At 39.7% G+C, this 27,796-nt stretch overlaps 1 protein-coding gene across 2 annotated transcripts in view; it reads left to right on the forward strand.

The window, feature by feature from the left end:
- Positions 1-565: 565 nt before the first annotated feature.
- The window catches only part of zgc:172271 (uncharacterized protein LOC100000381 homolog), a 52,282-nt gene continuing 25,051 nt past the window's right edge, over positions 566-27,796 (forward strand). The window contains exons 1-6 of one of the 2 annotated variants that reach the window (XM_035436078.1): positions 566-909; positions 15,774-15,937; positions 16,885-16,986; position 19,010; positions 19,213-19,395; positions 19,830-19,986. In XM_035436078.1, coding sequence (XP_035291969.1) covers positions 855-909; positions 15,774-15,937; positions 16,885-16,986; position 19,010; positions 19,213-19,395; positions 19,830-19,986 — 662 coding nt within the window. In that variant the 5' untranslated portion in view covers positions 566-854. Of the gene's footprint in view, positions 910-15,773; positions 15,938-16,883; positions 16,987-19,009; positions 19,011-19,211; positions 19,396-19,822; positions 19,987-27,796 lie in introns of those variants that run through there. The other variant, XM_035436077.1, reaches the window with a different exon arrangement.

The following is a 27,796-nucleotide window of genomic DNA, read 5'->3' on the forward strand; positions in this document are numbered from 1 at the left end:
ATTTGTGGAGAAGCTCTAGCTGTTTTCAGAAAGGGCAATCTTGAGAGACATTATACGTGCAAAGCCAGCTTATTTAGATGGCTACAGTTTTACTCTTGCCTATACCCTTTTTTCCCGGCTCGAGCACTGCAGTCATTTGGGCAGTGCTCTTTTATAGCCTACCAATCAAGAGTGGCTCTGCCGCTTCTTAGTTGTCATTCAGCACCTTTCATAACTCGAGATAATCAATTTAGCCTGCATTAAAAAAAAGGTAGTAAATAACATATCTATTTTCATAAATATATTATACAGCTTTTGAAAGTGTGTTACCACAATGTATCCTACACATTTATAGCAAAGCTGTGGTGAATAAAGAACAACATTTCTTATAATACGCCAAAATCGCAACATTCCAGCGACATTGTAAATAAATCCGGATCACAAGTACTTGGCTCACACAAGAAAGCATTCCAAAGCTATGCTTGCAGCCTGAGAAAACGTCTGTTATCGTGACTATTTGGCAACCTGCGTAATTAAGTGCAATGACAAAAGTGGGTGCAGTCGCAAGTTATTTCCCTGGTTTCACATTGCAAAACAGTGTAACCATCAGGAGGGGAATCTCCGTGACAGATGTGGGAAAATTTTTTCCATATGCACGCACTCGCACGATTCTCTTCACTTCAAAAACACCTTTTTTGCCTGAACTAACCCTTCGATTTCCTTTGGTGAGCGCTGCGGAATGTGGAAAGAATAACGCCGGTTGGCAGATATTTTTGATATTCAAGAAAGCACTTGATTACATTGTAGGTTATACTGTAAAGTGAAGTGAAACCTTTGCGACAACTAGAGACGCGTTTTCAATCGCAGATGCAACAATGAAGACTGCGCTTCTCATATTAAGCATCTTCATATTCTCTCTTAATTGTTTGGGTAAGTTTTGTTCTACTTTTTGGGGGACCTGTCTCCCCAGTTCTCTGCATTAGAACATAATAGGGAAAACCATGTTTAGCTATTTGAACTGGCAAACTTAAATGACTAATCCAAATAATGGCCAATGTTTGGAACATTTCGGTTAAGATTACGACGTCATGTGTTCGGATTCTCTCCAGTGGCGTTGGCGGGGATTGTGGGGGGAGCTTTACAGGTTTAAATGTCTGATAGGCTATGCGCACAAAGTCGTTGATCTTTCTAATTTTTATCTCTATCTTCTTTTCAATGGTCAATGACTATCCCTTCCAACTCAGATATTCTTTATCAAAGACATGAAACAAATATACTACACTTGGTGTAGTATCTATTAGAGATTATGATGTCGCGTGTAGCCTGATGCAGAGCAAAATGCACGCAGGCTCAGGAAGAGTTGGGACATACGTCTTTCGTCGATACACTTTTTGACCAAGCGTCACACCAGCAGCCACTTCGCTTCAGTCAGTCTCGGTAGGACTGCTGAATCATTTCACATGGTGTGACAGGAATATGGTGGGAAAACCCTGCTGAAAATTCCATCTAATACCAGTTGATATTCCAAAATGGTTTAACTGTTTGAAGAATAGGTTTTTGTAATGTTTTTTCAAAATTCCCAGTCAGTGTTCTGGATCTCATTTGTTTTCAATTATCAGTAGTGATTGCTACATCACCATTAGAATGTTCAGTTAAGTTCAGCTGGTAAACAGCTCGTTGACAGCTAAAAGTGTCAAAAACACACGTATCACTTATTCAAATTAAAATCTAAATTAAAGAAGCTGTATTCCAAAGCAATGCTACCCAAAGTTTTCTAAATTGTTTCAAATCACTTGGCCTTTTGTTTTTTAATCTTACCACCTTACAATATCATTCACACTTTTTGTCACAAAGTGTAAAATACCTCAAATTGCCTCATGCAAGACATTTAAATGAATGTACAAAACTGCTGGTGAATACCTACAGAAAGCATATTCCTCCAGAAAACATGTTTATACTTGGTTGTCAAGTTAATTTTACTGAATGTACAAGTTCTTGTTATTTGCCACTTACGATAAATATTGCATGTAAAATAAATATTGTACATACATACATAGAATGCTTCATTATCCCCATGAGGACATTTCCCTCGCAGCACGTAACATTCACATTTACGAACAGACATTTATACCGAGAAACATACAATCATTCAAACAATTTATAAAACATTGGGTAGCATTGCTTTGGAATGCAGATTCTTTAATTTTGGTTTTAATGGCAGGCCTAGATTTAGCCAGTTTGAATGAATGAGTTATAGACAGTGCTTTGTATGTGTAACTTGCCATTTTTGTGCATTGAAAACATGTTCTTTTATGAGATCAAATTTACCCTAATTTGTGTCGTCTGTGGATTTCCAAAAAGCATAGAAGGAGAGGACCCCCAAGCTTGTTTGGCCACCCAACATGTTACAAAATAAGGAACTGTGGTCACTAAAACATTGTCATCATGAAATAATTTATAGCAGTGGTTCTCAAACTTGGTCCTGGGAGTGTGGGTGCACACACCTGATTCTACTAATCAAGGTGCTTAGCAATGACTCTGAATGACTAGTAGAATCAGGTGTGTTGCTGCTTAGTTGGAGCAAAAGCCTGCATCCACACCGGCCCTTTCTGGATAAGGCTGGGGACCCCAGCTCATTAAGAAAAAATTAACAGCTTGTTAAAACTCTGGGATTGCAGTTGAGGTTGGAATGAAAACCAGCAAACACAGTGGTCCTCCAGGACCGAGTTTGAGAACCACTGATTTATGGAGCTAGAACTGTGAGTTTTAACACTTTCAAATGGTGCATTGTATCGTGTCACCAAAATTCCCTGTAAAAAAAACAGAACGAATACAAATAAATCCACTCCGACCTAAATACAGGCTGACGTGGCTGAAAGGGTTAAGGTACTGTTTTTAGTTTAACATTGTCATATTCAAACTAATTTTTTCTGTGATGATCCTCAATGGTAGACAGAAATTAAACCTAGCTGTACCTCCAGAGTAGAGCACAGAATGAAGTCAGAAACAGAAGATGAAGGGATACAGGTGATATTTTATTATGTTTGTGTTTCAATAGTGATATAGTGAGACAATAGAGTTACCTTCGTTGCCTTTTTAAAAGTTTATACAGCTTTAATTTCTCAAATGATATAGGCTGTATTTTTGCCACTGGATTACACAGAGAATGTGAGCAAATGTAAAAAGATGAGACTTAACAATGCACTGTCATTTATTTCAGTAAGCGGTCTAAAACATTGATTTTTAATTGATATTTGTGGTTTGGAGGAATTGAGTGGTCAGTAATTGAGCAGAGCCTGACCATTAATTGTGACGGATCAATGAGTGCTTTGTGTATTCCATGTTATGTTTTTTGTGCTGGTAGTTTGTATCGGTTGAAAATGAAACACAATTCATTTGTGAATCTGTTGCTAAGTATAAGTATAGGGTATGCCCCATCCACCTCAAATTTTGTGGATGGCATACCTGTAATGCCAAAAATATTCTGAATTGAGAGCCAATTTCTGTGTAATGTACAATTGTGCACTCTAAAAAAACTAACACGGAACACACAAAAATGCATTACCTACCATTAAAAAAATGCTAAAAAAAGAGCATTTATAATTGGTGGAGAAAAAGAGGAATGTTTATTGTGACCAAAGGCATAATTCACCAGAAACATGTAGATAGAATCTAAACATTTATTCATATAAGCAAAGAGGAAAGTTTTCACCTAGCATGGAGGTAGGCATCCAGGTTTAGGCTATATATGTCAGGGTTCTGTTCCTGTTTTCTGTCTTCCTTTTTGGGCCGCCAGATGGCGGTAGTTCTGTTCCTTTTCCCTGTTTAATTGTATTATTGGTTCCAATTATTCTATTATTGTTTTTCAGTTATGTCTAGTTATCCCTTCCCTCTGTGGTCTGATTGTGCATTGTGCCCTCCTGTGTCTCGTTAGGGTCTTGTCTATTTAAGTTCTCTTCTTCCCTGACTCGGGTGCTGGTTCCTTGTGTTTCCGCGTGTGTTTCTCACCGAGTGTCTGCCTGTGTTCCTGCCTCTGTTTTCCCTGAGAGTTTGCCCGTGTTTCCCCGTACCTGTTTTTGTCCGCCTGTTTCTGCCTTGCCTGTTTGGCTTCTTGTGATTTTTTTGGATTTTCTGTTTTTGGGATTTGCCCTGCGGGCATTTTTTGGTTATCTGCGTTTGTTCTTGAGTTTTTGTAATTAAAGTCTGTGAATTTCCCTTTTGGAGTCCCTCGCCAATCCGTGACAATATAACTTAATTCAATTTAAATCTCAGGTTCATTTTGCCTGACAGAAAATATTAAGTAGAGGTTAATGTCAATTAGGCAGTAAGTAGGCAGAACATAATGTCACAATTTCCAATTTATGAAAATGATTGGGGGTGGTCATCTGACAACACACAAATCTGACTAACAGAAAAACGCTAGAAGGCCAATGTTTTTGCCAGGTGCAGTGTCTTTTACTGCTACCACAGACTGAATGCGTAAGTGCACATGGAACAGTACTTCTCTCTAGGGTTTTCGACACACTCATTCCTGGTTATGGTTATACACTTTGTTGTACGTTGCTCTGGATAAGAGCATCTGCCAAATGCCTGTAATGTAATGTAAGTGAATGCGATGGGCAAAGATTATTGTGTGAAGCTTGTGGAAGGCTACCCCAAGCATTTGATTCAAGTTAAGCAATTAAAAGGCAATGCCACCAAATACTAACAAAGTGTATGTAAACCTTTGACCCACTGAAAATCTGATATAGTACACAAAATCTTAGTCTCTTAGCGATTATTATCAAATTAACTCTAATGGAAATAAAGAAGATATGCTAATTGACTTGACACAGGAAATGTATGGTAACATGAAATGTGTGTAGTTGTAAAAAATTGAGTTTGTCTTTAGCTTAGGTATATGTAAACATTTGGCCTCAACTGTATAATTTCAGATACAGTGAGCACCATAATTCATTGGACAGTGACACATTCTTTGTTATTTTGGTTCTGTACTCTAGCACTTTGAGTTTGAAAGGATACAATGACAATGAGGTTGAAGTGCAGACTGTCAGCTTTAATTTGAGGGTATTTTCATACAAATCGGATGAACCGTTTAGAAATTATAGAACCTTTTGTACATAGTCCCCCCCATTTTCGGGCATCAAAAAATATTGGACAGTTTGACATAATGTAGAATAAAGTAATCATTTTTAATATTTGGTCGCATATCCTTTGCATGCAATGACTGCTTGAAGTCTGCGACGCATAGACATCACCAGATGCTGGGTACCAGATTCCCTGGTGATGCTCTGCCAGGCCTGTACTGCAGCCATCTTCAGTTCCTGCTTGTTCCGGGGACTTTTTGCCTTCAGTCTTCTCTTCAGCATGTAAAATGCATGTTCAATTGGATTTAGATCCAGTGATTGACTCAGCCAGTCAAGGATTTTCCACTTCTTGGCTGTCAAAAACCCCTTCGTTGCTCTAGCAGTATGTTTCAGGTCATTGTCTTGTTGCATGATGAAGTGACGTCCAATGAGTTGAGGCATTTGGTTTTATCTGAGCAGATAAAATATTTCTGTAGACTTCAGAATGAATTGTTCTACTTCTGTCTGCAGTCACATCATCGATGAAGACAAGTGAGCCTGTTCCACTGGCAGCCATACAGGCCCAAGCCATAACACCCGCTCCATGTTTCACGGATGAGGTGGTATGCTTTGGATCATGGGCATTTCCTTTTTTCTCCACACTTTCCTCTTTCCATCACTCTGGTACATGTTAATCTTTGTCTCATCTGTCCAAAAGACTTTGTTCCAGAACTCTTGGGGCCCTTTTAGGTGCTTTTTAGCAAACGGTAACCTTGCCTTTCTGTTCTTCAGGTTTATCAGTGGTTTGCATCTTGTAGTGTACCCTCTGTAGTCCTGCTGGTGTAGTCTTCTATGTATGGTACACTTTGACACATCTACACCTGCATCCAGGAGAGTGTTTTTGATCTGTTGGGCTGTTGTCAGGGGGGTTTTCTTCACCATAGAGAGTATTCTCTGGTCATCCACTACAGTGGTCTTCCTTGGTCTACCGGGTCTTTTGATATAATTGAGTTGTTTTTTTCTTGTGATGAACCAAACTGTTGACAGGGTTATTGCAATGTTCCTGATTGATTGATTATCATTTCTGAGCCTTATGATGGCCAGCTTAATTTGCATCGACACTGCTGTCTTCCTCATGTTGTCACACCCCAACAACAATCTCCAAATTGCAATGGCAAAGACTAGAATCAAGACTAGACATCAACAGCTCTCTTCTGCATTCACTAACAACACAAATTAATACACCTGCCTAACGAAACACATCTGTGAAGCCAATTCAACAAATACTTGTAGTACCTTAAAATGGGGGGACCATGTACAAAAGGTGCTGTCATTTCTAAATGGTTCATCCAATATGGATGACAATATCCTCAAATTAAAGCTGACAGTCTGCACTCCAACCTCATTGTCATTGTATCCTTTCAAACTAGTGCTAGTGTACAGAACCAAAATAACAAAAAATGTGTCACTGTCCACTGAATTATGGTGCTCACTGTATATACCTGCGACTTTGCTAAAGGACTTTCTTACTGGGGAAACTCAAATTCTAAAAGAAGGAGGAAGGTTTGCATGGCATGGATGTGAACAATAACGGTGTCGTTTGTTGAATGTTTTTTGTTGTTGTAAGAAACCCAGACCCAGGGATTAATACACTTTAATTATGATAATTTGAGTCCTCCCTTTATAAATGTCTGTGAGCAACTGTTGCAAAAAAGCTAGAGAAATGTTTCAGAATTGGTGCCCGAACAGGGACCTTGTCATATTTGCTTGGGTTTTCTGAAATTGCTTACTCATAAGCTAAAGTAGCTATCAATGGCCATGTAGATGGTCACGGTCTACCAACAGATTTCACAGCAGGCCCATTCGTTACCCGGAGGGAAGTGATGGAAAGCTTTAGTTCATTATATTTGGAAGAAATTGCAGCTAATGTACCTCAGACGTCCGCTGAAATTGAGGATGATGATGAAACAAAACTGAGGCAGAAGAAAGTCAGAATCCTTTCCATGTTGAAGAGTGGACAATGAATAGCAGCACTGTATGAGCGTTATGATAAACTAAACTCTAGAGTGCTGGAGTGAGAAAGGGGTCTTCAAGCGGTCACAAACAAGGTTGAAGAGGATGTGCAGAGTAAAGTTGCTGCTTTAGAGCGAGATGTTCAAGCTTCATTGGCAGATGTTTGCAAAGAGGTTGAATATTGATACAAATGTCAAAAAACAGGAAGGAATGCTGAAATGTTATTTTGAGAGAGAATGTTCAAAATTAGGGCGGAGGTTTGAGTCCTCTCTTAAAGACTTGGAGCAGTCCATGGTTGCTTGTTTGAAGAAGAGGGATGCTAAGTTTGAAGCAGAGCTTAAAGGCCACCAGCTAGTAACATCAACTCCCCTCCCCACTGGAACTAGAGGTTCTCAAGTTCAATTTGCCTCTCCTACTTCACCTGCAACCCTGTCAGAGATTCAGTCAAGGGTTGTGAAAGGTGGCAGTTATTCCTAACGATAATGAAATTCTGCCAGCATTAAATTCAGTGCTGAAAGGTGCAGCGAAGGATTGGTGGAAAGCAGAGCGAAGCCAGACACATAGTTGGGAGAGATTTAAATCTGTGTTCCTGAGGTCATTCTTATGTGAAGACTATGAGACAGAGGCTGAGAAACGTATCCAGGAGAGAATATAAGGCCCACAGGAGAGGATCAGAGATTTTGCTTTTTAGTTGAGAGAACTTTGTCTAAGATGGCATGAGGGAATTCTAGAAAAGGACAAATTGTGTCACATTTTTAGGAACTGCAGTCCAAGATTAGCAAGTTTGCTGAGAGGATCTGTAAATACGGTTGATGAGCTGGTTAGAGTTGGGACACTTGTAGAGAGATACCTGCAGGCTTCTAAGTTCTGCTGATAACAAGTTAGTAAAGCTGAACAGCAAAAGAAGCTCACTCCCTCTTCTTCAGCTGGTGGAATTAAACAGCAGGGAAATATGAGCATATTACAGTTAGTGGTGACGCAGTTTCTTCAAAACCCATTATGCTCCCTGTGGTGCTGAGATCAGTTAATATTTCAGCTCTCCTTGACAGTGGAAGCACATACACCCTTGTGCGACAATCCTTGTGGCAAAAAATCAAGAGGCTCCAGGAGAAGTTGCAAACATGTCATGATTGTTCATTTATGTTAGCAAATGGACAAGCTAACCCAGCCATAGGACATGTCAAGTTGGAATGCAGTCTACATGGGCAGCAGTGGGTACTAGATATCTGCATCATGAAAGACCAGCATTTAGCTGTTCCTACCATTATTGGGTTGGATTTTTTAACATTATCTGGCCTGGTTCTAAATTTCAGGAATGTCCAATGTGGCCTCCCAAGAGGTCTGCAGTATGCTTACTATTCCTTTTACTAACAGGAGTCACCAGACAGTGGTTCGTTCTCTGTCCAGCTATATCTTGCTGTTTCAACTTTCTTTCCCTTCACCATTGCTGCCGAAGGGTTTCCAGAAGAGAAGGCAGAGGTAGTGGAGACCAGATGTGAAGGGGCTGAAGCACAAAAGAAAAGGTAAATTCAAGAGGCAGACACCAAGATTGTCACCCACTGTATCACCACTGATGAAGTCCCGGTAAGGAGAAAGGCATATCGGGTCTCACTGCAGAAACGAAATATTATGAGTGTTGAAATCAAAGATATGCTTGCAAAGGGCACCATCAGACCTTCCACATCACCATGGGCTGCCCCTGTGGTTCTAGTGGCAAAGAGGAATGGAGGAACACGTTTTTGTGTAGATTAGTTAGTTAGTTGCCGTCGAGTCGTTTACGACTCAGGGCAACCCTATGTGTAACAGAGCGCCACATGCCTGACCATTCCAACGTTTGCGTCCATTGCTGTGGCAATTGTATCAATCCATCGCATTGAAGGTTTCCCTCTTTTCCGTTGGCCCTCGACTTTACCAAACATGATGTCCTTTTCAAGCAATCAGTCTTTTCTGAAAATATGCCCAAAGTATGAGAGTCTAAGTCGCATCATCTTTGCCTCTAAGGAACATTTTGGTCGTATTTCTTCTAAAACTGATTTATTTGTTCTTCTGGCAGTCCAAGGTATTTTCAATATTCTTCACCAGTACCACAACTTGAATGCATCAATTCTTCTTCTATTTTCCTTTTTTTAATGTCCAGCTTTCACAAGCGTATGAGGTGATTGAAAAGACCATGGCGTGAGTCATGGCGTGAGTCAGACGCACCTTTGTGATATCTTTACTTCTGAAAACTCTAGACTGGTCTTTGGTGGCAGATTTTCCCAGAGCAATACGTCTTTTGATTTCTTGGTTGCTACTTCCCTTGACATTGATTGTTGATCCAAGTAGAATGAAATCATCGACGACTTCAATTTCAATTGTGTAGATTACAGAGGCTTAAATGCTAAGACTCCACTTGATGCTTACCCAATACCTCAGGTCCATGAAATACTTGAGTCATTGCATGGGGCTAACATATTTAGCACCATCGACCTGAAGAGTGGATATTGTCAGGTGGGCATGGACCCTGACAGTATCTACAAAGCCGCTTTTGTTGCCCTCCAGAGGACATTTGAGTTTCTGAAACTACCTTTTGCTCTCAAGAAATCGGGAGCAACATTTCAGCGCCTCATGGTAGTAGTGCTGCATGACATTAAAGGAAAGTGCTGCTTCGTCTACATTGATATTGTTGTGTATTCCCACTCTGAGGAGCAACACCTTGCACACCTACAAGCTGTTTTCAGTCGGCTACACAGAATCTGAAGAAATGCATCCTTTTCCAAAGGTACATCACTTTTTTGGCACATGTGGTGTCGGCAGATGGCATTGAGACTGAAATCAAGAAGGTGGTTGCTGTCTTGTCTTTCCAGTACCCCAATCAGTGAAAGATGTACCAAGGTTTCTGGGCATGGCCGGATGGTATCACCGCTTCATCCCTGGATTTGCTGGATGCTCTGCTCCTCTAAATGCCTTGAAGAAGAAAGGGACTATGTGGGCTTGGACTTTGGAGTGTCAGAAAGCCTTTGAGGATTTGAAGGATTTTCTCTCTAAAGCCCCTGCCTTTCAAAGTCCAGACAGATGCCAGCGACATCGGCCTGGGTGCAGTGCTTACTCAGGAGATTGAGGGTCAAGTGGGGGTTATTGCATTCGCCTCTAGGCTACTGAATAAAGCAGAAAATAACTATTCAGACTCAGAACAGGAGTGCTTGGCAGTGGATTGGGCTGTGGAAAAGTAGAGACCGTTCTTAGAAGGAAGGAAGTTTGAGGCGATGGATCATTCTGCACTTGCATGGGTGTTTAACCATCCCAAACCCAATTCAAGACTAGCGAGATGGACAATTAGGCTGCAGAAATTTTATTTTTATGTTTCATACCGAAAAGGCCAATGCAATGTTGTTCCAGATACCCTTTCACAATGTCCTGTTGGAAGAACAATTCCCGGCACATTATGTCTTAGCCAGGCAGCTAGCAGATCCAAGTGTCCGAAGTCTGTTGACTGGTCAGATGTTTACAATGCACAAAAGAATAATGCTAAAGTGCAGGCTATTGTGAAAGATGTACAAGCTGGACATGTTCAACAGGGCCACACCCATTACGCAGGTGAGAACGAATATCTGTTCCGGATCATTCTGGCTGGACTACAAGCACGTACGTTCCAGTTATACGTTTCAGGGAACGAGGCAACAATTCCTAATGTATTTTCATGATAATCCACTAGGTGGCCACCTGGGGAGGCTGAAAACCCTACTGAACTATCCTAGAGGTGGCGTACTGGCCTGATGTTAGAAAGGATGTGGGAGAGTACATCAAGAGTTGCATTACATGCCAAAGGTACAAGCCTCAGCTTACAAAGTTGTCAGAATATCTGCAGTCCACACCTGTGCAGGAGCCTGGGAACATGCTAGGTGTAGACATCATTACATTACATTACATTACAGGCATTTGGCAGACGCTCTTATCCAGAGCGACGTACAACAAAGTGTATAACCATAACCAGGAACAAGTATGACGAAAACCCTAGAGAGAAGTACCGGTCCAAGTACAGGGAACAACCGCATAGTTCAACTTGGACCCTGATGGTTAAACTGATTAACACTAACAACGAGAACGGCAACAACGCAATCTATGGAAAAATAAAAATAAATAAAAATACAATTAGTCGTTAAGACAGGCGCATCAACTAAGTCACCTATGAAACAGCTGCCTAGTTACAACCCTAAGTTTAGTCATTTACAGGGGGGAAGGGAGGGATGGGGAGAGGTGCAGCCTGAAGAGGTGGGTCTTCAGTGGGGGGGTCATCATGGGGCCCTTTCCAAAAAGTAGGAATCAAAATCAATATCTCCTTGTAGTGGTTGATTATTACAGCAAGTAGGTTGAGCTTTTCCCTATGAAAAAAGAAAAGCGCGCAAGATTGCCTCCATTTTCACTGATGAAATCTTTACCCGGTGGGGAACTCAAGCATATCTCATCTCAAATAGGGGTGCTCAATTCACCTCTGCTCTTCTGCATAAGATCTGTCAACAATGGGGCGATGTTCAAAAGCTCACAACAGTTTACCATCCACAAAAAAATCTTACAGAGTGGATCAATTGCACTCTTAAGACAATGATGGTATCCTTTGTAGGCGATAAGCACAACACTTGGGACAGGTGGCTTCCAGAATTCCAGTGCAGTATCAATTCTGCATGGCAGGAGTCAACAGGTTTGACACCAGCTTAAATTGCTCTTGGGCACAAGCTCAAAGGTCTTTTGGAGAGGCTCATCAGCAAAGCACCCAGTCCCGGACATGCTACATATCCCCTACTTGAAAGGCGACTGATGGAGCAAGTCAAACACGATGTCAACAAAGCACAAATCAAACAGGCCTACTATTACAACTCAAAACGTAAAGAGGTTGTGTTTTCCTGTGATGATCTGGTGTGGGTCAGAGACCATCCACAGTCAAAGGCTAGTGCCAATTACAGTACATGGAAAACTTGGCTCTAAAATGGAAAGGGCCTGGCAAAATACTCAAAAGGTTAGGGCCTGTGAACTGCTCGGTAACACTTCTCTCTGATCCTGACCATAGTGATGTATATCGTGCAGAATTTGAAAACTTTTAAGCCCATTGGCCTCACCTTGCTGGGAGAGGCATATGTAACCCTATTGTTCCATATATATGGGAAAACTGTGTCAAGGCATACCAGGACACTGAGAAATGTGCTAAAATGTGCAAAGCAAGACAAAACCAAGGAAATCAAAACTAAATAAAAGAAATACAAAGTGTAGTGTTTTTTAAAAATAATTTCTTCAGTCATAACGAGCAGGCATCGCACACAATCGCCTATTGTCTAGAGGGGATTTTTGTGAATAAAATGGCACAAACTGCCTGTATTACTTTACCTGATTAGATTTTTTAAGAATTAAAAAAACGCAGTAATTTGAAGTTCAAATATTTATTAAGTCATAGAAAGAGGAGGGTAGTTGTTGTATTTACAGTGTTGGAATTTTCATTTTAAAGTTTAAACTCCCAGTAGCGTTGTCTCTGGCCTTTTTTAGTGTGAAAGTATTTGCATTTTGACTACAAACAGAATATTTTCAAGGGACCAACTGCTGCTTATTCTTTCACAACCAAAAAACATATTCTATCATAGCAACTAGGCCAAGCCACCATTAACCCGAAGATGTGTCAATGCAGGTCTGAAAAATGCTTCTTACTGAATAACGAAATAAACAACAGGAATTGTTGTGGTATCATACCATGTCATCCTACTGTCAATATTTGAGACTACATATGGAATAAGTATACAATCTAACCATTGGCTTTACACGTAAAGATGTCCCTTTCAAGATTTAGTGTCTTCAATGATCCGTTTGAGAAATAAACATGCAAATAGAAAGCGGGGGTAGGTATGCACAACCGTCATGCGCAAAACCTCCTTTCTATTTTACGCTGCTGTAACTCCTATCTGTTTGTTCTGATTTTATTGATAACTCTTTTACCATGTACAGTACAAGCTTTCCAACAGTACACAGTATGTTTAATTAGAATTTTATTAGAAAAGAGTGAGAGCTCTGCGTAGCTGCATGAATGGCTTCTTCAGCACAGCGTTGCATATTAAATTGTGACATTACGCAGTAATACACAGGCACTCATTGCAGTGTGATTGTTTTTTATGTCGGTTTTTGATTTCGTTCATTTTGTCGGTCTGTCAGTGTGACTAAGGCAAATTCTTTGGGAAGTGGGTCAGAAAAACAGGAATCAAGTCTAGCTAGGATATATGAGAACATGTACATATTACTGCTTTTAACATTTCAAATATTTATGTTGTGTCATATTTTTGATATTGCTTTTTATTTGCGTTGGTCGTCAGAGACAACTGCTAGCCTTTGCTAATAATGCTCAGCAGCTGATAGTATGGACCTTAGCTGTTATTATGGAATGGAAATGCCATGGGAAATACTCATTCAAATTTACTGTGTGTTGATATGTGTTAGATTGATGTAAAATTTCCATTTGAGTGATCATAATAGTAATATGTCATCCCACTCCCATGCAACAAAAGATTACATACTGTAGAGTACAGAAAAATGTACAATTGTGAATTATTACATATTTAGATGTGTACTACAGTGTCACAATGGTTTTGCATTAGTTGTCAATGTGATATCAATGTTTCATCTTAAACCATCATAAAGGGGCAAATTTATATGCTCTGTAATGGGCAAAAAGCATTTTATTCATTTTTGGAGAAGTTTTGGATAGGGGTTTTGACTCTTAAATCTTAGATCCTTATACTAATGAAAAGATTCTCGCTTGAAAATGATGCAAAGTTGAGTCTAAATAGTTTATTTGTTGTGAAATATATGATAATGTTATGATTTACAGCAATGCACAATTTAAATATTTTGGATAGATTTGGAGATACTAAGGGACACCAGGGTAGTCTGCTCACACCCGGAGTAATAAAGCTTTAATTAAGGGACCCCCTAAATGGGCAAGAATTGGTCAGATTTGGCATCTGCACAAAGGGGTTAATAAAGGCATTAAAATAGGAATGTGTTTGAGTAATTTAACTATTTTTCTATTTTTATTGCAAGTGATCTTTAATTTACAATTTTTGGAATTATTACCCTGATTATCTGCACCCCTGTCTTTTAAAAGATATATTCAGTTGCAGTTAATTGAGTAAGATTTCACTGGTGGAGAAAAACATTTAATCATAATATTACATGCTGTGCTGTATGTTTGGTAATTCAAATATTTCTACAGTTTATATGTGTTGCCCTGTTGTACAGTATTTCCCTGTTCTTCGTCGGAATTTCTTTTTGGCACCTCTACTGCCAGTTTTTTTAAATATACAGGTAGCTATGCCCATCCACTCAAATTTTCTGGCAGTCAAAAACAGAATGTCCCTTCTTTTGAGCTGTAGCATTCTACTCTCTGTCACTGTTTCAACCCCACTGTTAGGAGGACCAAACCTGTCCTCATCATTTTAACAATCACCAAGAAAACTATCCTCTTAAACTGGAAAACAAGGAATTAATTAAACATGACACAATGGAAAAACATACTCACAGACCACCTATCAATGGAAAATAATAACTGCATCTCTCCAAAATCAAACTGCTCTTTTTGATGAAACCTGGGTTCCATTACTCAATTATTCAAATCTACCACAGAATTTGTGCTCACACACATACTCATACACACACACACATATATAGGCTACATGCAAAATCAACTCTTTCTTACCACACACACGCACGCACACACACACACACACACACACACGCACGCACGCACGCACAGTAGAGTAGGAGCTTTCACCACACAGCACCATATTCCATGTTCTATAACAAATCCATCTGAATAATGTTTCTTATTTACTTTATTATTATTAGCGTTTAGTGATTAGTGTAGTTTAATTTTATTAATATATTTTTTTCTTTTTTCTGTTTTCTCTCTTTCATGCATGCCGTGTTTTGTATGGTACATTGTTCTGGATGTTCAGTCCTCTCTCCTGTGTGTCTGTTTTGTTGGCTAAAGATGGCAAGACACGTGTGAGGGACTAGCAACGAATGGGAGCATGTCTAACCATTGAGAGCAGTCAGATGTCTGGCTGTCGAGGAATGCAGGGAGTTGGCAGGGGTGTTGGAAGAGATGAGTCTGTTGGTATGTAGGGGCAATGTTGTTCAGAACACTGTGCTCTGCAAGAGTTTTGTAACTAAATGCAGGCCTGACCATTCACCACTGAGAGGGGTGGCTCAGGGGCGTAACCATTCAACTGTGGAGAGGGTTGGTTCAGGATTTATTGGGGAGGCATAAGACAGGTCATGAAGTAGCTATGGGGGATTTAAAGAGAGGACAGGCTCATAGGGATGCAAGCAAAGAAACTCAACATACATAATCTGCAGATTATTTGATGAATAAACTGCATTTCCCAGAAAGGAGTACAAGGTGGTGTACTAATGCGCAACTATTTCCAGGTTATAGTGGGAAAGATGATGTACTAATGCACTGCTATGTGTAAGATTGGAAGATGGTGTACAGCCACATTGCTGTTGTGCAAGAAGTGCACGGTAGTCTAATGCACTGCAAGGTACAAGTAAAAGTGTGGAAGGCGCTGTACTAATGCACTGCACTGTACAGGTAAGATACTGAAGGTGTTGTACTAATGCTCACATGTGTACTGGTAAAATACTGAATATGTTTTACTTGTGCGCTGCTCTGATGGTGTAACACGATGCTATGTTCAGGTAAGAAGACTCGGTGGTGCACGGTGTCTGAGCCGGAGCAGAGGAAGTGCGCAGAGCTGGCCAAGGCCCTGGTGACCGTGCTGCCTCCTGCTGCAGTATCAGCCTTTGCAAGACTCTCGTGCATCCAGGCCTACAGTACGGCAGACTGCATTAACAAGATTCGGGTCAGCTCACATCCCATAGCAACACTGCACAGGAGGAGAGGAATGGGAATAAGTGGTTATCATTGGATCAAAGCCACTAATGATTAAATTCAGCTTTAGGGGATCAACCGCTAAAACACATATTTCCCAGCAGTGATGTCCCTGTGGCCCCGCAATGATGTGGCTGTATTGTTTCAGAGGAGGCATCTGCTAGTTTGAACTCTTATAAATTGATGGAAGATGTTGCATAGAGGGTGTGGGGATAGTATTGTACATTCTATTAGGGAGAGATTAAATAAAGGAATAGGGGATTAAAGCTGTTTTTAAAATGAGCCATTGTGTAGGAATACCTGCCAAATACAAAAACAAAATATGGTGTAATAAAAGGAATGAAAACCTACACATTTGGTGACATAAATGATCTTAGTATATATTCACTTAAAATAAAATAAAGTATTTAATCGACATTATTTCTCAACTGTCAGAAATGCAAAAAACTACTTGGATGCCTGTATATTTTAATTTGCTTTATGTCATTGAATGGTTTGTGATATATGTTCATATGATTTTAGAAATTCCCATGTTGTCTTGATATATTAGCCAGGTTAATATAAAACAGAGAACACCTGGAGTCATTATTTGGTGAACCACAATGTAACAAGGTAGAAATAAAGAGATCACTGGATTTCTAAAAGAAGAAATGTCATTGTCCACAGGCTTCATGTAAGGATGGGGGCCAGGGGGCTGATGAACATTGGGCTATTCCAAATTGGGAGAAAAATTATATGGGGCATTAAAAAATATTCAGTATTGAAAGTAGTAAAGTGTTGGGAGTTCAATCTGTTCACTATTGTAAAGATAGATAGAAAGATGCATATTTCTAAAAAGAATATGAAGGATATGTAGCCTGTTGTTTTTCAGATCAGTGTAAACAATCTAGTAAAGGTGCATTTTTATTTTTTCCTTAGGCAAACCGTGCTGATTGCAATAACACTGAATGCAGGGGAAGTGTACACTGCCGTCATAGCCAGTTTGGCCTCACTGCTGTTGCAAAGGAGATCTACAGTGATGTAAGGTACAACAAGGTCAGGAAAGGAAATACAATCCTCAGGCTCCACTCAAGTGTGCATATGCACTGTGAATTAGATGTAGATATCAGGTCTTATATAGATTACTTAACCAAAAATGGCAATGGTTGATTTGTGAATAGTCTAAATTGTAACAACAAGGCTCATTCCGAAGCCGAAAATGACCATTTGTGTTTCCCTTGCAATTATTATAATCTTGAAAGAATCAGATTAAAAAAAAAAAAAAATATGTCAGAACAAACTGTGTTGTGGCATTAGCTTGTATTTTAGCAGTGTAACATGGTGGTTTGGCTTCCTTTGACAGACATATTACACAATTTAGCTTTAAACATTCCAAGCCAATTATATAATATTTTATTCACAAATCAACACAAAGCAGCCCTGACTGTACATACTATATATTCTCCAAAAAACAGCTGGGTTCCTAGAATATTATTGTTCTTACTTGCAAGTTACAGCCTCTACAACTATTTTTTTGTTTCTATGAAATGCACTTTAATTTCTAAAAAACTTTACATCAAAGTTAATGAAATTACTTAACTTAAGCTTTTCCTTGCTATAATTTATTTCATTTAGCAGTTATTTTTTGTATCTTCTGTAGTTTGGATTGGGTGTAACTGTAAGGGCAGGTCTGAAGATGAACATAAAGAGACAAGTGCTCTCTCATTCTACACTTATGTCACATTAGTTCCCAGTCATGGTTCCCAGGCAGGCCCGGCGCCAGCCGAGTACTGAAGAGGGAGCGATGACGTAACGCAAAGTGTTCCCAGCTAGAAAAACATATGCAGACCTATGTTGCTACTACAACCAACTAAAACTATTTGTGAGCTACTTAGAGATGGCAGAGTATTAAATAATCTTAATATGAAATTATATTACTAGGCTACATAAAATAAAAAGCATAATACATCTTTAAACACCCGGCTCTTCGATAGGCTATGTCTTTTAATGGCTGGAGTAGCCCCCACCACAAATATAAATGATACGTCTTAGATACACCAATTCAGCAGTTTTACCGTGAGACAAGTTACAATGACACCGCCACAAAGTAATTTATTGTGCCTGCTTTAGCCTACTAATATAACGCTCATTGCGACCCATTAATTAACAGATGCATAATAATACGCTAGGTTAGAACAGCCTATACCGGTGACACAAACAATAACAATACAAATAATGAAATAACCAACTAACTACGGCCAATTATTTAGCCCTCAAAAGCGTGGGAAAATATTTCACCCTACCTTTACTCAATAGAGCTGCAGTCTTCTATTTGATGAGTGGAACCTCCTCAGCAACAACCAATCAAAAAAGTGGCTTTGCGTAACAGACTGCCCTTAACTAAAATATTGCTATTGTAATATTATCACTAAAAAGCCAACGCACTTGGGTGTTGTGATTTTTTAAAATTTATTTTTAAAAATGTTTTTTAAAATTTAATTAAAATCCTTTTTCACATTCATCTTGACTGAGGGGGCGTTGCCCCCTCACACCCCCCCATGGGGCCGGCCATGTTCCCAGGGCCATTAGTCATATTTCATCAGTCATCATAAGTCCCAAGCCAATGTGATGTAATCCAAAGATGCCAAATCCATGATGTTTCATGGCTGCAATAAAAGGCAAGATCTCTAAATCCTTCAAAAACTCTTTCTGAAAAAAGTAAAAAAACAAGACAAAACTGCCAGCAGGATTAGTTCAGTCACTAAAGAATGCAAACACAATTTCATATGAATTGAATTTAAAATGCATGTTATTATTGAGATGACATGATTTTGGGGGAAAGGCAAAAAAAGAAAAACAAAAGAAAACCTGACATGCCAGTTGTATCTTCATGCCCTCATGGCAATTTAGTTTGGCAGAAAAAGCCAAGTCTCACAACCCAGCCCCTTACACAGAACTGCTGATATTGCGACTGCAGGTAGGGCTCCTACAGGTTAGGGGTTAAGTTTTTCAAATGGAAATATTCCTGGTGAAGTTTGTGGAGAAGTGGACAGCTGCCCAACAGGGTTGTTATTAGATGGATTATGTGGGTGGGGGAGGGTGTTACCTCATTTTCCAACATTGATTTTGTTTACAATAATAATTCAATATGATTTAAACTTCAGGTGTGCATTTTGCTGGATTTATGACTGTAGTTGATTGTTCTAGGTGTGGAGAACATCGCCATAGTCTGTTCACTCCCTTCCCCTGCACCTGTTTCAACTAAAGGTGGCTGTGTGCTTGCGGTGGCTGTGGTGAAGAACGGCAGTTTAGATGTGCGCTCACTACAAGGCCATCGCAGCTGTCACACTGGGGTCCGGTGGACTGCGGGTTGGAGTCTGCCTCTTGGGTTTCTGCTCTCCCGCAACTACCTGTCCTGGGCAGAAGAGCAGCCTCTCACCCAGGGTAAGTGCATGATGGAGCAGAGGGGGAATCAGTGGGGAAAGAAAAAAGGGAGCAGGTTGAGCAGGAGAGAGCTAAGGGGGACATGGGACATGGTTCATTTTAAAGTGGTTAAATTCCACAAAGTCAGTCAGGTTGATAACGCATAGCCAACATGGCCAAGAGTGATTGTAAAATGTCTTATGTTTAATTTGAGCTACTTTAGCTTTATCACAACCAAAATACATGCAGTATATAGGTAACAATCTTTAAGGAATAATTACTGTAATGAGAAAAATGCATATTTCAGATACTTACATTAGGTATTTAAGGTTGCAGTGTTGCATGTGCAGCCTTTAAAGTAGCAAATAGGAACCTTAACCTTTTGTTATGTCTAACCATTCGACAGACAGAGGTGATGGGGTGATTGACTGTCTTCTCTGTGCCTCCTTGGCAGCGGTCAGTGCCTTTTTTCAGTGCCAGCTGTATCCCAGGGGCTGCAGCCATAGCTCCCAGCCTGTGCACTCTGTGCCAGGGCCAGAAGTCCTACATTCGTCAGCGTAACTTTCACTGTGAGACCTCCCACAACGAGCCCTTCTACAACAGCCAGGGAGCACTGAGGTCAGTTGACATGCTAATGCATGTTTGCACAAATCCACAGACATTCAATTCAGGAACACATGCAGACATGAATACATTTTAGGATGCCAGGTGTGTCACTGGGTCACACGATTGGGGGCATACCTCATGCTTGTACAGCACCAAAGGTTTGTTACTTTTTAAGGTTTCCCTCAGAAAGAATGATCACAGTCGCTCACTTTTTAAATGATCTTCTGTACCCTCAAGCAACACAAACCAAGAATTAAGTTATTTGTGTTTCCTCTCTTCTCACGATTTTCCATTTTCATCTAATCCAGTGGTGTCAAACTCGTTGCCATGGAGGGCCGTGTGTATGCAGGTTTTCATTCCAACCAATTAATGCTGCCTTAATTGAGTCCAATTACTCATTCAGCCATATGCGTTTAACTGCATTGAAGCACAGAATATAAGAAAATTTTTATTTAGACAATGCGGGTCACCATAGACGTCGGGTCACCATTGTGCACAAACCTGCATCCCTAATTCAGCAAATAATTTAACTAATTATATAATCAAGATCTGAGGCTGGAATGAAAACCTGCATACACACGGCCCTCCATGGCAACGAGTTTGACACCACTGATCTAATCCATCCAATTGGCTGCTAAATAGATATTTAGCAGCCAATTGCAAGACACAGGAAAAAATTGTCCATAATAATTTGCATGTGATGCTATTTCAACCAACGGAACATGTACGAGAAACACCATTCTCTTCTTGCATTCATTATTGCTACTAATACTAATAATACGTACTAATAATAACTCAAAAAGAGAAACAGAACAAGCCTACTATATTAAGAAAAATGTATTTTTAAGCTAGGGTATACAAACTTAAGTGCTGGAGTATGGAATACAAGCCGCAGCTAGGCTATTGTATGTGACCCCTTGTCACAAGAGTTTGTATACTGTAGTTTGAAAATAGTTTTCTTTCTTTTTTTGGCATCTTAATTATCACTCCCTGTGATCTGGCATGCGAATAATAACTAAATGATTCATACTATATACACGCATATGACTTTTCACCTTTTCAGTATAGCAGGGGATATTGTGTCTCCCCATTGCTCTACACTGCTCACAGCTCATGTGCAGGAGCATAATAGTAAGATGCATTTCACCCAGGGAAGCTTTTTGCTTTATTTATTTATTTATTTTTTAATGTATCCAAACTTATGCAAATCAAACATACAGGTAAAGTGGACCTTCAACAAAGAGCAGATAAAAAGTATTAACAAACAAAAATAAACAAAACATGTTAACCTGTAATGTTTTATTTCATAGCATACAATATTTCGTAATGAAAAAGAGGAACAATTTTTTTGAATTACAAAGGCATTTTTTCATTTTATTACTGAATTAAGTGTCCCCCAGGTAGGGGTGGTGTTGGGGTTCATGCAGTTCATACTATGCAATTCAAAGGAAACTATTTATTTTTATTTTAAACACACATTTTTTTTGCCTATGTTTGAAACTTGATTTGTCTATTTGTCCCGGGTAAAACACTGCCGTTGTACCCCTGAGCAAAGTACTTAACCCCTTAGCGCACATGCCAAATCTTGCCAATCCTTGCCCATCTAGGGGGTACCCCATTTAAAGATTTATAACTCCAGATGTGAACATCAAAGAGACTTGAAAAATGGCTGAAGCAAGACATTTGTACAATTTACAATACTAACGCAGATTAGTTAATATTCATAATATTGGGAGAAATAAAGAGCCACAAATGCAATTGTCTAGACAAAAAATCAAAAATGAATTTGCACTTTTTTAGTTTGCAATGAAATACTGAGAGATTGCATATATACAACAGGTTAACATATACATGTGCTGGATCAAGAACTTCTTGACCACAAGTTCAGAAAATCTAAGGGTGGATATGTAGAACTACTATAGATGTATGAAGCAAAAACTAAGCAGTGTAACCAGCGTCTCCAAATCTATCCAAAATGTCTAAATTATGCATTGCTGTGAATCACAACATATTCACGTATTTCACTACAAATAAACTGTTTTGACTCAAGAAAATCACTGTTGCATCATTTTCAAGTCGGAATTACAAGCTTTCAGTCAGTATAGTGGTCTAAAATACCTAGGGGTCCAGAAACATATCCAAAATCTCTCAAAAATTAAATACATTTTTTTGTCCATTATAAATCATATAAATGAGCCCCTTATGAATTTTTAAGATGGAACATTGCTATCAGGTTAAAAAATAATGCAAAAATATTGTCACACAATGCGGTACAGTACCTAAATGTGTAATTAACTCTTGTATGTATTTCTATACTTTGTACTCTCGTATGTTTTCTTGTATGGGGATGGGACGATGACATGAAAACAATTCTCAACCGTCCACCACGTTTTGGCAATGCTCCAACTCTCACGTCATCACAGTTGCATGCTTCACAAAAACTATTACACTACTAACTAACGCTTACATTACAGTGTGAAATATCCGCATTATATAATACCACTAACCTACGTAAACCTATGACACTCAATTTCAAAAATAACGTATATAACCGAAGTATTTTGAGCAGTATACTTACATAGCAATGATGAAATCTTATCTGTTTTCAGTAGATGGAGACAGAGACAGGAAATCAATTATATAGTTCTATCCGCTCCTGTCTTACACCAGAAAACGATGTCAGCTAGGTCTATCAGCAAACATATGGCTTAGCTATGTTCAGAAGTCCTCAATAATAATAGTATTTTCCAAGAAATTTCGAAAAATCGTTGACAAGGTTTCGTTAGCAGCATCTTTGTTTTACTTCTACCACGTGTATGCGTAATTGAATGCGACGATAAGAAAATTTCCGGTTACGCTGACCTATAAAACGCTATTCCAAAAGCAAAATTAGACATGTTATACATCGTTAGAAAGCTTATACTCTCACCTACTGAATAAATGAATTGTCAATCAAGCCAGACTCTACTAAAAAGGGCGAAGACGCCGTAAACAACAGGTATTATGCACAGCTATTTTGGAAGGTACCCAGGCATCACACATGCCCGTATATTTCCCAAACGGATTGTCCAAGGCAATATATGACCACTCAGTCTCAAAAGGGACATCTCTATGCGTAAAACCAATGGTAAGGTTGTATATTTATTCAATATTTAGTCCCAGATATTGACTGTAGAATGACATGGTATCATTTTTAAACACTTTTTCTCGTTTATTTCGTTATTCAGTGAGCAGCGTTTTCACTGCTGTGTAGGCATATCTTAGGGCTATTGTCGGGTTTATCTTGTTGCTATGACGGAATACGATTTTTTAGTGGTGAAAGGTTTTTTATGAATGCCAAGATAGACAATATTGTCCATTATGTCAAGGGTGGGGGGTGTTTTCTAGATGAGACTGCAGGGAGGGGGTGCGTGTTAAATGAACGACCAGAGCGACAATGGTGGCACTGCGAAACTCCATATTCGCCTCTATTTTTAACTCATACTTTGGTTGCAGTAGCACCGAATGTCTGAGTTTAGTAATCTCGGCACGCCAGCGTTCCGACCACTAGGGGCTTTGCGCTAAGAGGTTAACCTGCATTGCTTCAGTATATATCCAGCTGTATAAATGGATGCAATGTAAATGCTATATAAAAAGTTGTGTAAGTCGCTCTGTATAAGCTGCTAAATGCCTGTAATGTAATTGGGGGCCAAGCAGCGAAGCTGCGTAGGGCATCCATTGTGTTTTTGGGGGCCAAGCAGCGAAGCTGCATAGGGCACCCATTGTGTATCTACCTTTTCTTATTATGCATCATCATCTTTTTCTTCTGGCTAGGGTGTCTATGTTAGCCCCTAGAACCGTACTGTAAAAAGTTTTGAAATTTGACACACTGATTGGGGACAGTCCCATGAATCTTTTCACCAAGATTCATGTCTCCACCTCGAGCGCTCTAGCTCCACCAACGGGTCAACGTTGGAGGTACGTTTATGCATGTAAGTTTTGAGCCGTATGCCCAATTTAAAAGAATGAGGTACCGTTAGATTCCTTGGATGAAGCCGAGTTCAACGCACCCATTGACATCAATTTCTGCCATATTGGATTTTCCACCATATTGGATTTTTCACAGGCCACAAATTGTCTAATCTTCACCAAATTTGGCACAGATGATGTTCAGACCAAGCCTCACAAAAGTTATCAGATGGATTTTTGATTTTCGAAAGCATTCGTCCATCACAGCCAATTGAAATTGGCGGTGAAGTCGCCAAACAGAAAGTGAGCTCATATTTCAGCAACGCTTTGATGTATCCACACCAAATTTGGTACATAGACTCAGTACCCCATTTTGAGGACGAACAAAATATTTTCTGTCATTTGACCACTGGGAGGCGCTGCAATAAGCAAAAATGCGTTTTGGCTAATAACTGGTGATGTGTTTGCTTTAAAAAAACCAATTCTCTTGTCTGGTGATACCGTGAGAGGTCCCAAGGCCGAGACATGGCAACTTTTCATGTCAAACTAATTGATGCAGCCGCCATATTGGATTTTATCGAAAGGTTTAAAAATTTTTCACAGGCCACAAAGTTTGCCCAATCGTCACCAAATTTGGCACAGATGATCTTTGGACCAAGCCTCACAAATGAACAGATGAATTATTGATTTTCGAAATCATTTGTTCAGTACAGCCAATAAAAATCGGCGGTGAAGCCGCCAAACAGGAAGTGAGGGCATATCTCAGCAACACTTTAATGTTTTGATACCAAACTTGGTATATGGATTCAGGACTCCTTCCTGAGGATGTGGAAAAAAATGTGGTGCCTATTGCATTCTTTCCCTCTGTAGAGAGACTATTAATTCTCCCCTTTCACCCCCTTTTCCACTATCACACCAGGCAGTGAGTTCTCAAAACCAACGCGAAGGCATACCAGCAACATCTACGAGTCCATAAAACCAGACTAGTGTCCTTTGTTATAATGCCTCCCCATGACATGCTCAGGTACATAGTCAGTATTCACTAAACATGGAGTGTAAGTGTATGGCAAAAAGGCACGATAAGAATAAGCAATCTATGTGAAAACATTAGTACTCAATTGCTCCCTCATTACTGCAACATAGACCATTGCTCTACCAAGAGCAGACAGTTGCACTGAAATACTAATGAAATACCAATTACCAATGAATTTCTTTTTCTCCTTCCAGAAAATAACTGCTGGCTTACACATCAGTACAAGAATAACACAAAAGGTGGACTTTATCGGAGAAAATGCACACAGACAGAAATAAAACAACACAAAAAGGCGATGTGAAATGGAGACGTTACAAATTGAATCAGTCTAACAGCAAATACTTTTAAACACTAACAAGAAAATCAGAACTAGACTGAGAAAACATGAACAAGTGGAAAATTAACATCAACACATGAAACCTGAAAACACATGAAAGAAAACAATAATTACAAAAACAAGTAGTTCAGGCCATCCTCAGTTCAGTTCATCCTCTAAGAATAATTCGTCTAATCCCTCTGCATAGTCCTGCGCTTCCAAACCTGGCCCACCCTGTTCGTTCGCTGCATAAACAATCAGCCCCTCAGTGTTGACGGACACGTCAGCTTCACCAGTACTGATGAAGCGCTCTTCGATTGCCTCCACGTCCCTCATGGAATTGCCCAAGTCCTTCTCCCTCAAGTAGACATTTCAACACCAACAATCTTCACCAAACTTGGCACAGATCATCTTCAGACCAACCCTCTGTTCTCTGATGCATTTTAGATTTTCAAAAACATTCATCCGTTACAGCCAAATCAAAGGCAAACGACCCAAACAGGACGTGAGTTCATATCTCAATTACATCCAATCTTTGGTGAATTGACATAAAACTTGCTATCAGTGCTTACAGCCACGCTTTTAACATGATCCAATCAAGTTTCCATGGCGACTGCCCTGCTGGACTGCTTGGCCCCCTCATCGTTGCTTGCAGCTATATTTTAATGTAATATTTGTCATTGTTTGTTAAATACAGTTTTAAAAAGCACATGATCTGTTCTTAAACTGGATTATTATTAATGTCATTGTAAAACCATGACTTTAATGCTTTAATATCTCAACAATAGCAGTGCCAGTGATTATTGGCATATATTGTAAATTATTGGCATTTTGTATCGCTTTCTTGTTAAACTTCACCACTTCCAGTTTACACCACACCCACAAAAAAACAGAATGCAAATACAAATAATTTTTTTGGGCAAACAAATACAAATAGTGGCTTCTCCCTCCACCCCTAGTACATTCTCCGTCTGCTGTCATTGGTGGTTATAATACATCATAACAATTAACCAATCACAGTGTTGTATAATTACAGGTATGTGATTCTGACTAGAACACTCCTGAAAAAGGTTTCAGGAGAAATGTCGGGTGTTTTTTTGTACTTCTCTGTTTATACTAAATAAAGAATAAAGAGAAATTTTTAAAGAAGAGAAAAGCTTTTGTTTTGGTGTGTCTCACCTTTTAATACTGATTTTTGTGGATACCATAACTCGTGAAAGTTTACTAATCAAAGTACACTGTCCCATGCTGACCCAAGATTCAGTAAATAATTCACGTTGGATTAACCAGTTGTTATAAAATGAAGAAAGGGAAATTATGTATGTTCATAATTGGTAAATACATAGACTACATTTCCAAAAGTTGAACATCACACCCATAAGTACTTGTTGAACATCTCTTTCCAGAACCATGGGCAAAAATATGGAGTTGGACACCCCTTTGCTGCTGTAACAGCCTCCACTCTTCTGGGAAGGCGTTCTAGTAGATTTTGGAACATGGCTGTTGGGATTCGCTTCTATTTAGCCATAAGAACATTAGTGAGGTTGGGCACTGATGTTGGACATAAAGTCTGTCTCACGTTTGGCTTTTCAATCATCCCAAAGGTGTTTGATGGGGTAGAGGTCAGGTCTCTGTGCAGGCCATTCAAGTTCTTCCCCACCAAACTCTGCAAACCATTTTTTTATGAGCCTTGCTTTGTGCACGAGGGCATTGTCATGCTGAAACAGAAAAGGGCCTTCCCCAAACTGTTTCCAAAATGTTGTTAGTGCACAATACTCTAGAATGCCATTGTATGCTGTAGCATTAAGATTTCCCTTCACTGGAACCAAGGAGCCTAGCCCAAATCATGAAAAACAGCCCCAGACCATTATTCCTCCTCTACCAAACTTTACAGCTGGCACTATTTGGGCCAGTACAGTTGGAACTGTGCATTCCACCAGATTCGTTTGTGAAACTGCCAGATAGTGAGGCATGATTCATCACTCCAGAGAACGTGTTTTCACTGCATATGTACGGCTGCTCGGCCATGAAAACCCATTTCATGAAGTTCTTGATGAACAGTTCTTGTGCTGATGTTGTTTCCAGAGGTAATTTGGAACTAAGTGCTGCAACTGATGACAGATGATTGCTACACGCTTCAGCACTCGGCGGTCCCGCTCCGTGAGCTTGTGCGGCCACCACTTCACGGCTGAGCTATTGTTCGTCCTTTTTGTATCTTTCCATTTGACAATAACAGCGCTAAAGTAAGAAGTAGAACTTTTTGAGCAAAACAAAGCAATGAGAACAACTGAAGAACAAAAAGACGCGGTGTTGTGTGTTCGTACGGTGCAGTGTGCAACGGCCTCCAGGGAGAACTTTTGGAGAACTTCTTTCTTGTTCTCCGACCTCCCCCTCTCAGTTATTGGTCCAAGTATCATATGGTTGGTTACGTCACGGTTGAGAGTTCAGAGGGCAGACTTCACATGCTAATGTACGGAGAGTCAACGCCAGTCTCTCTTCGGGGGCGACATAGCTCAGGAGGTAAG

Source organism: Anguilla anguilla, chromosome 10 (genome assembly GCF_013347855.1).
Source record: "Anguilla anguilla isolate fAngAng1 chromosome 10, fAngAng1.pri, whole genome shotgun sequence".
NCBI lineage: Eukaryota > Metazoa > Chordata > Actinopteri > Anguilliformes > Anguillidae > Anguilla > Anguilla anguilla.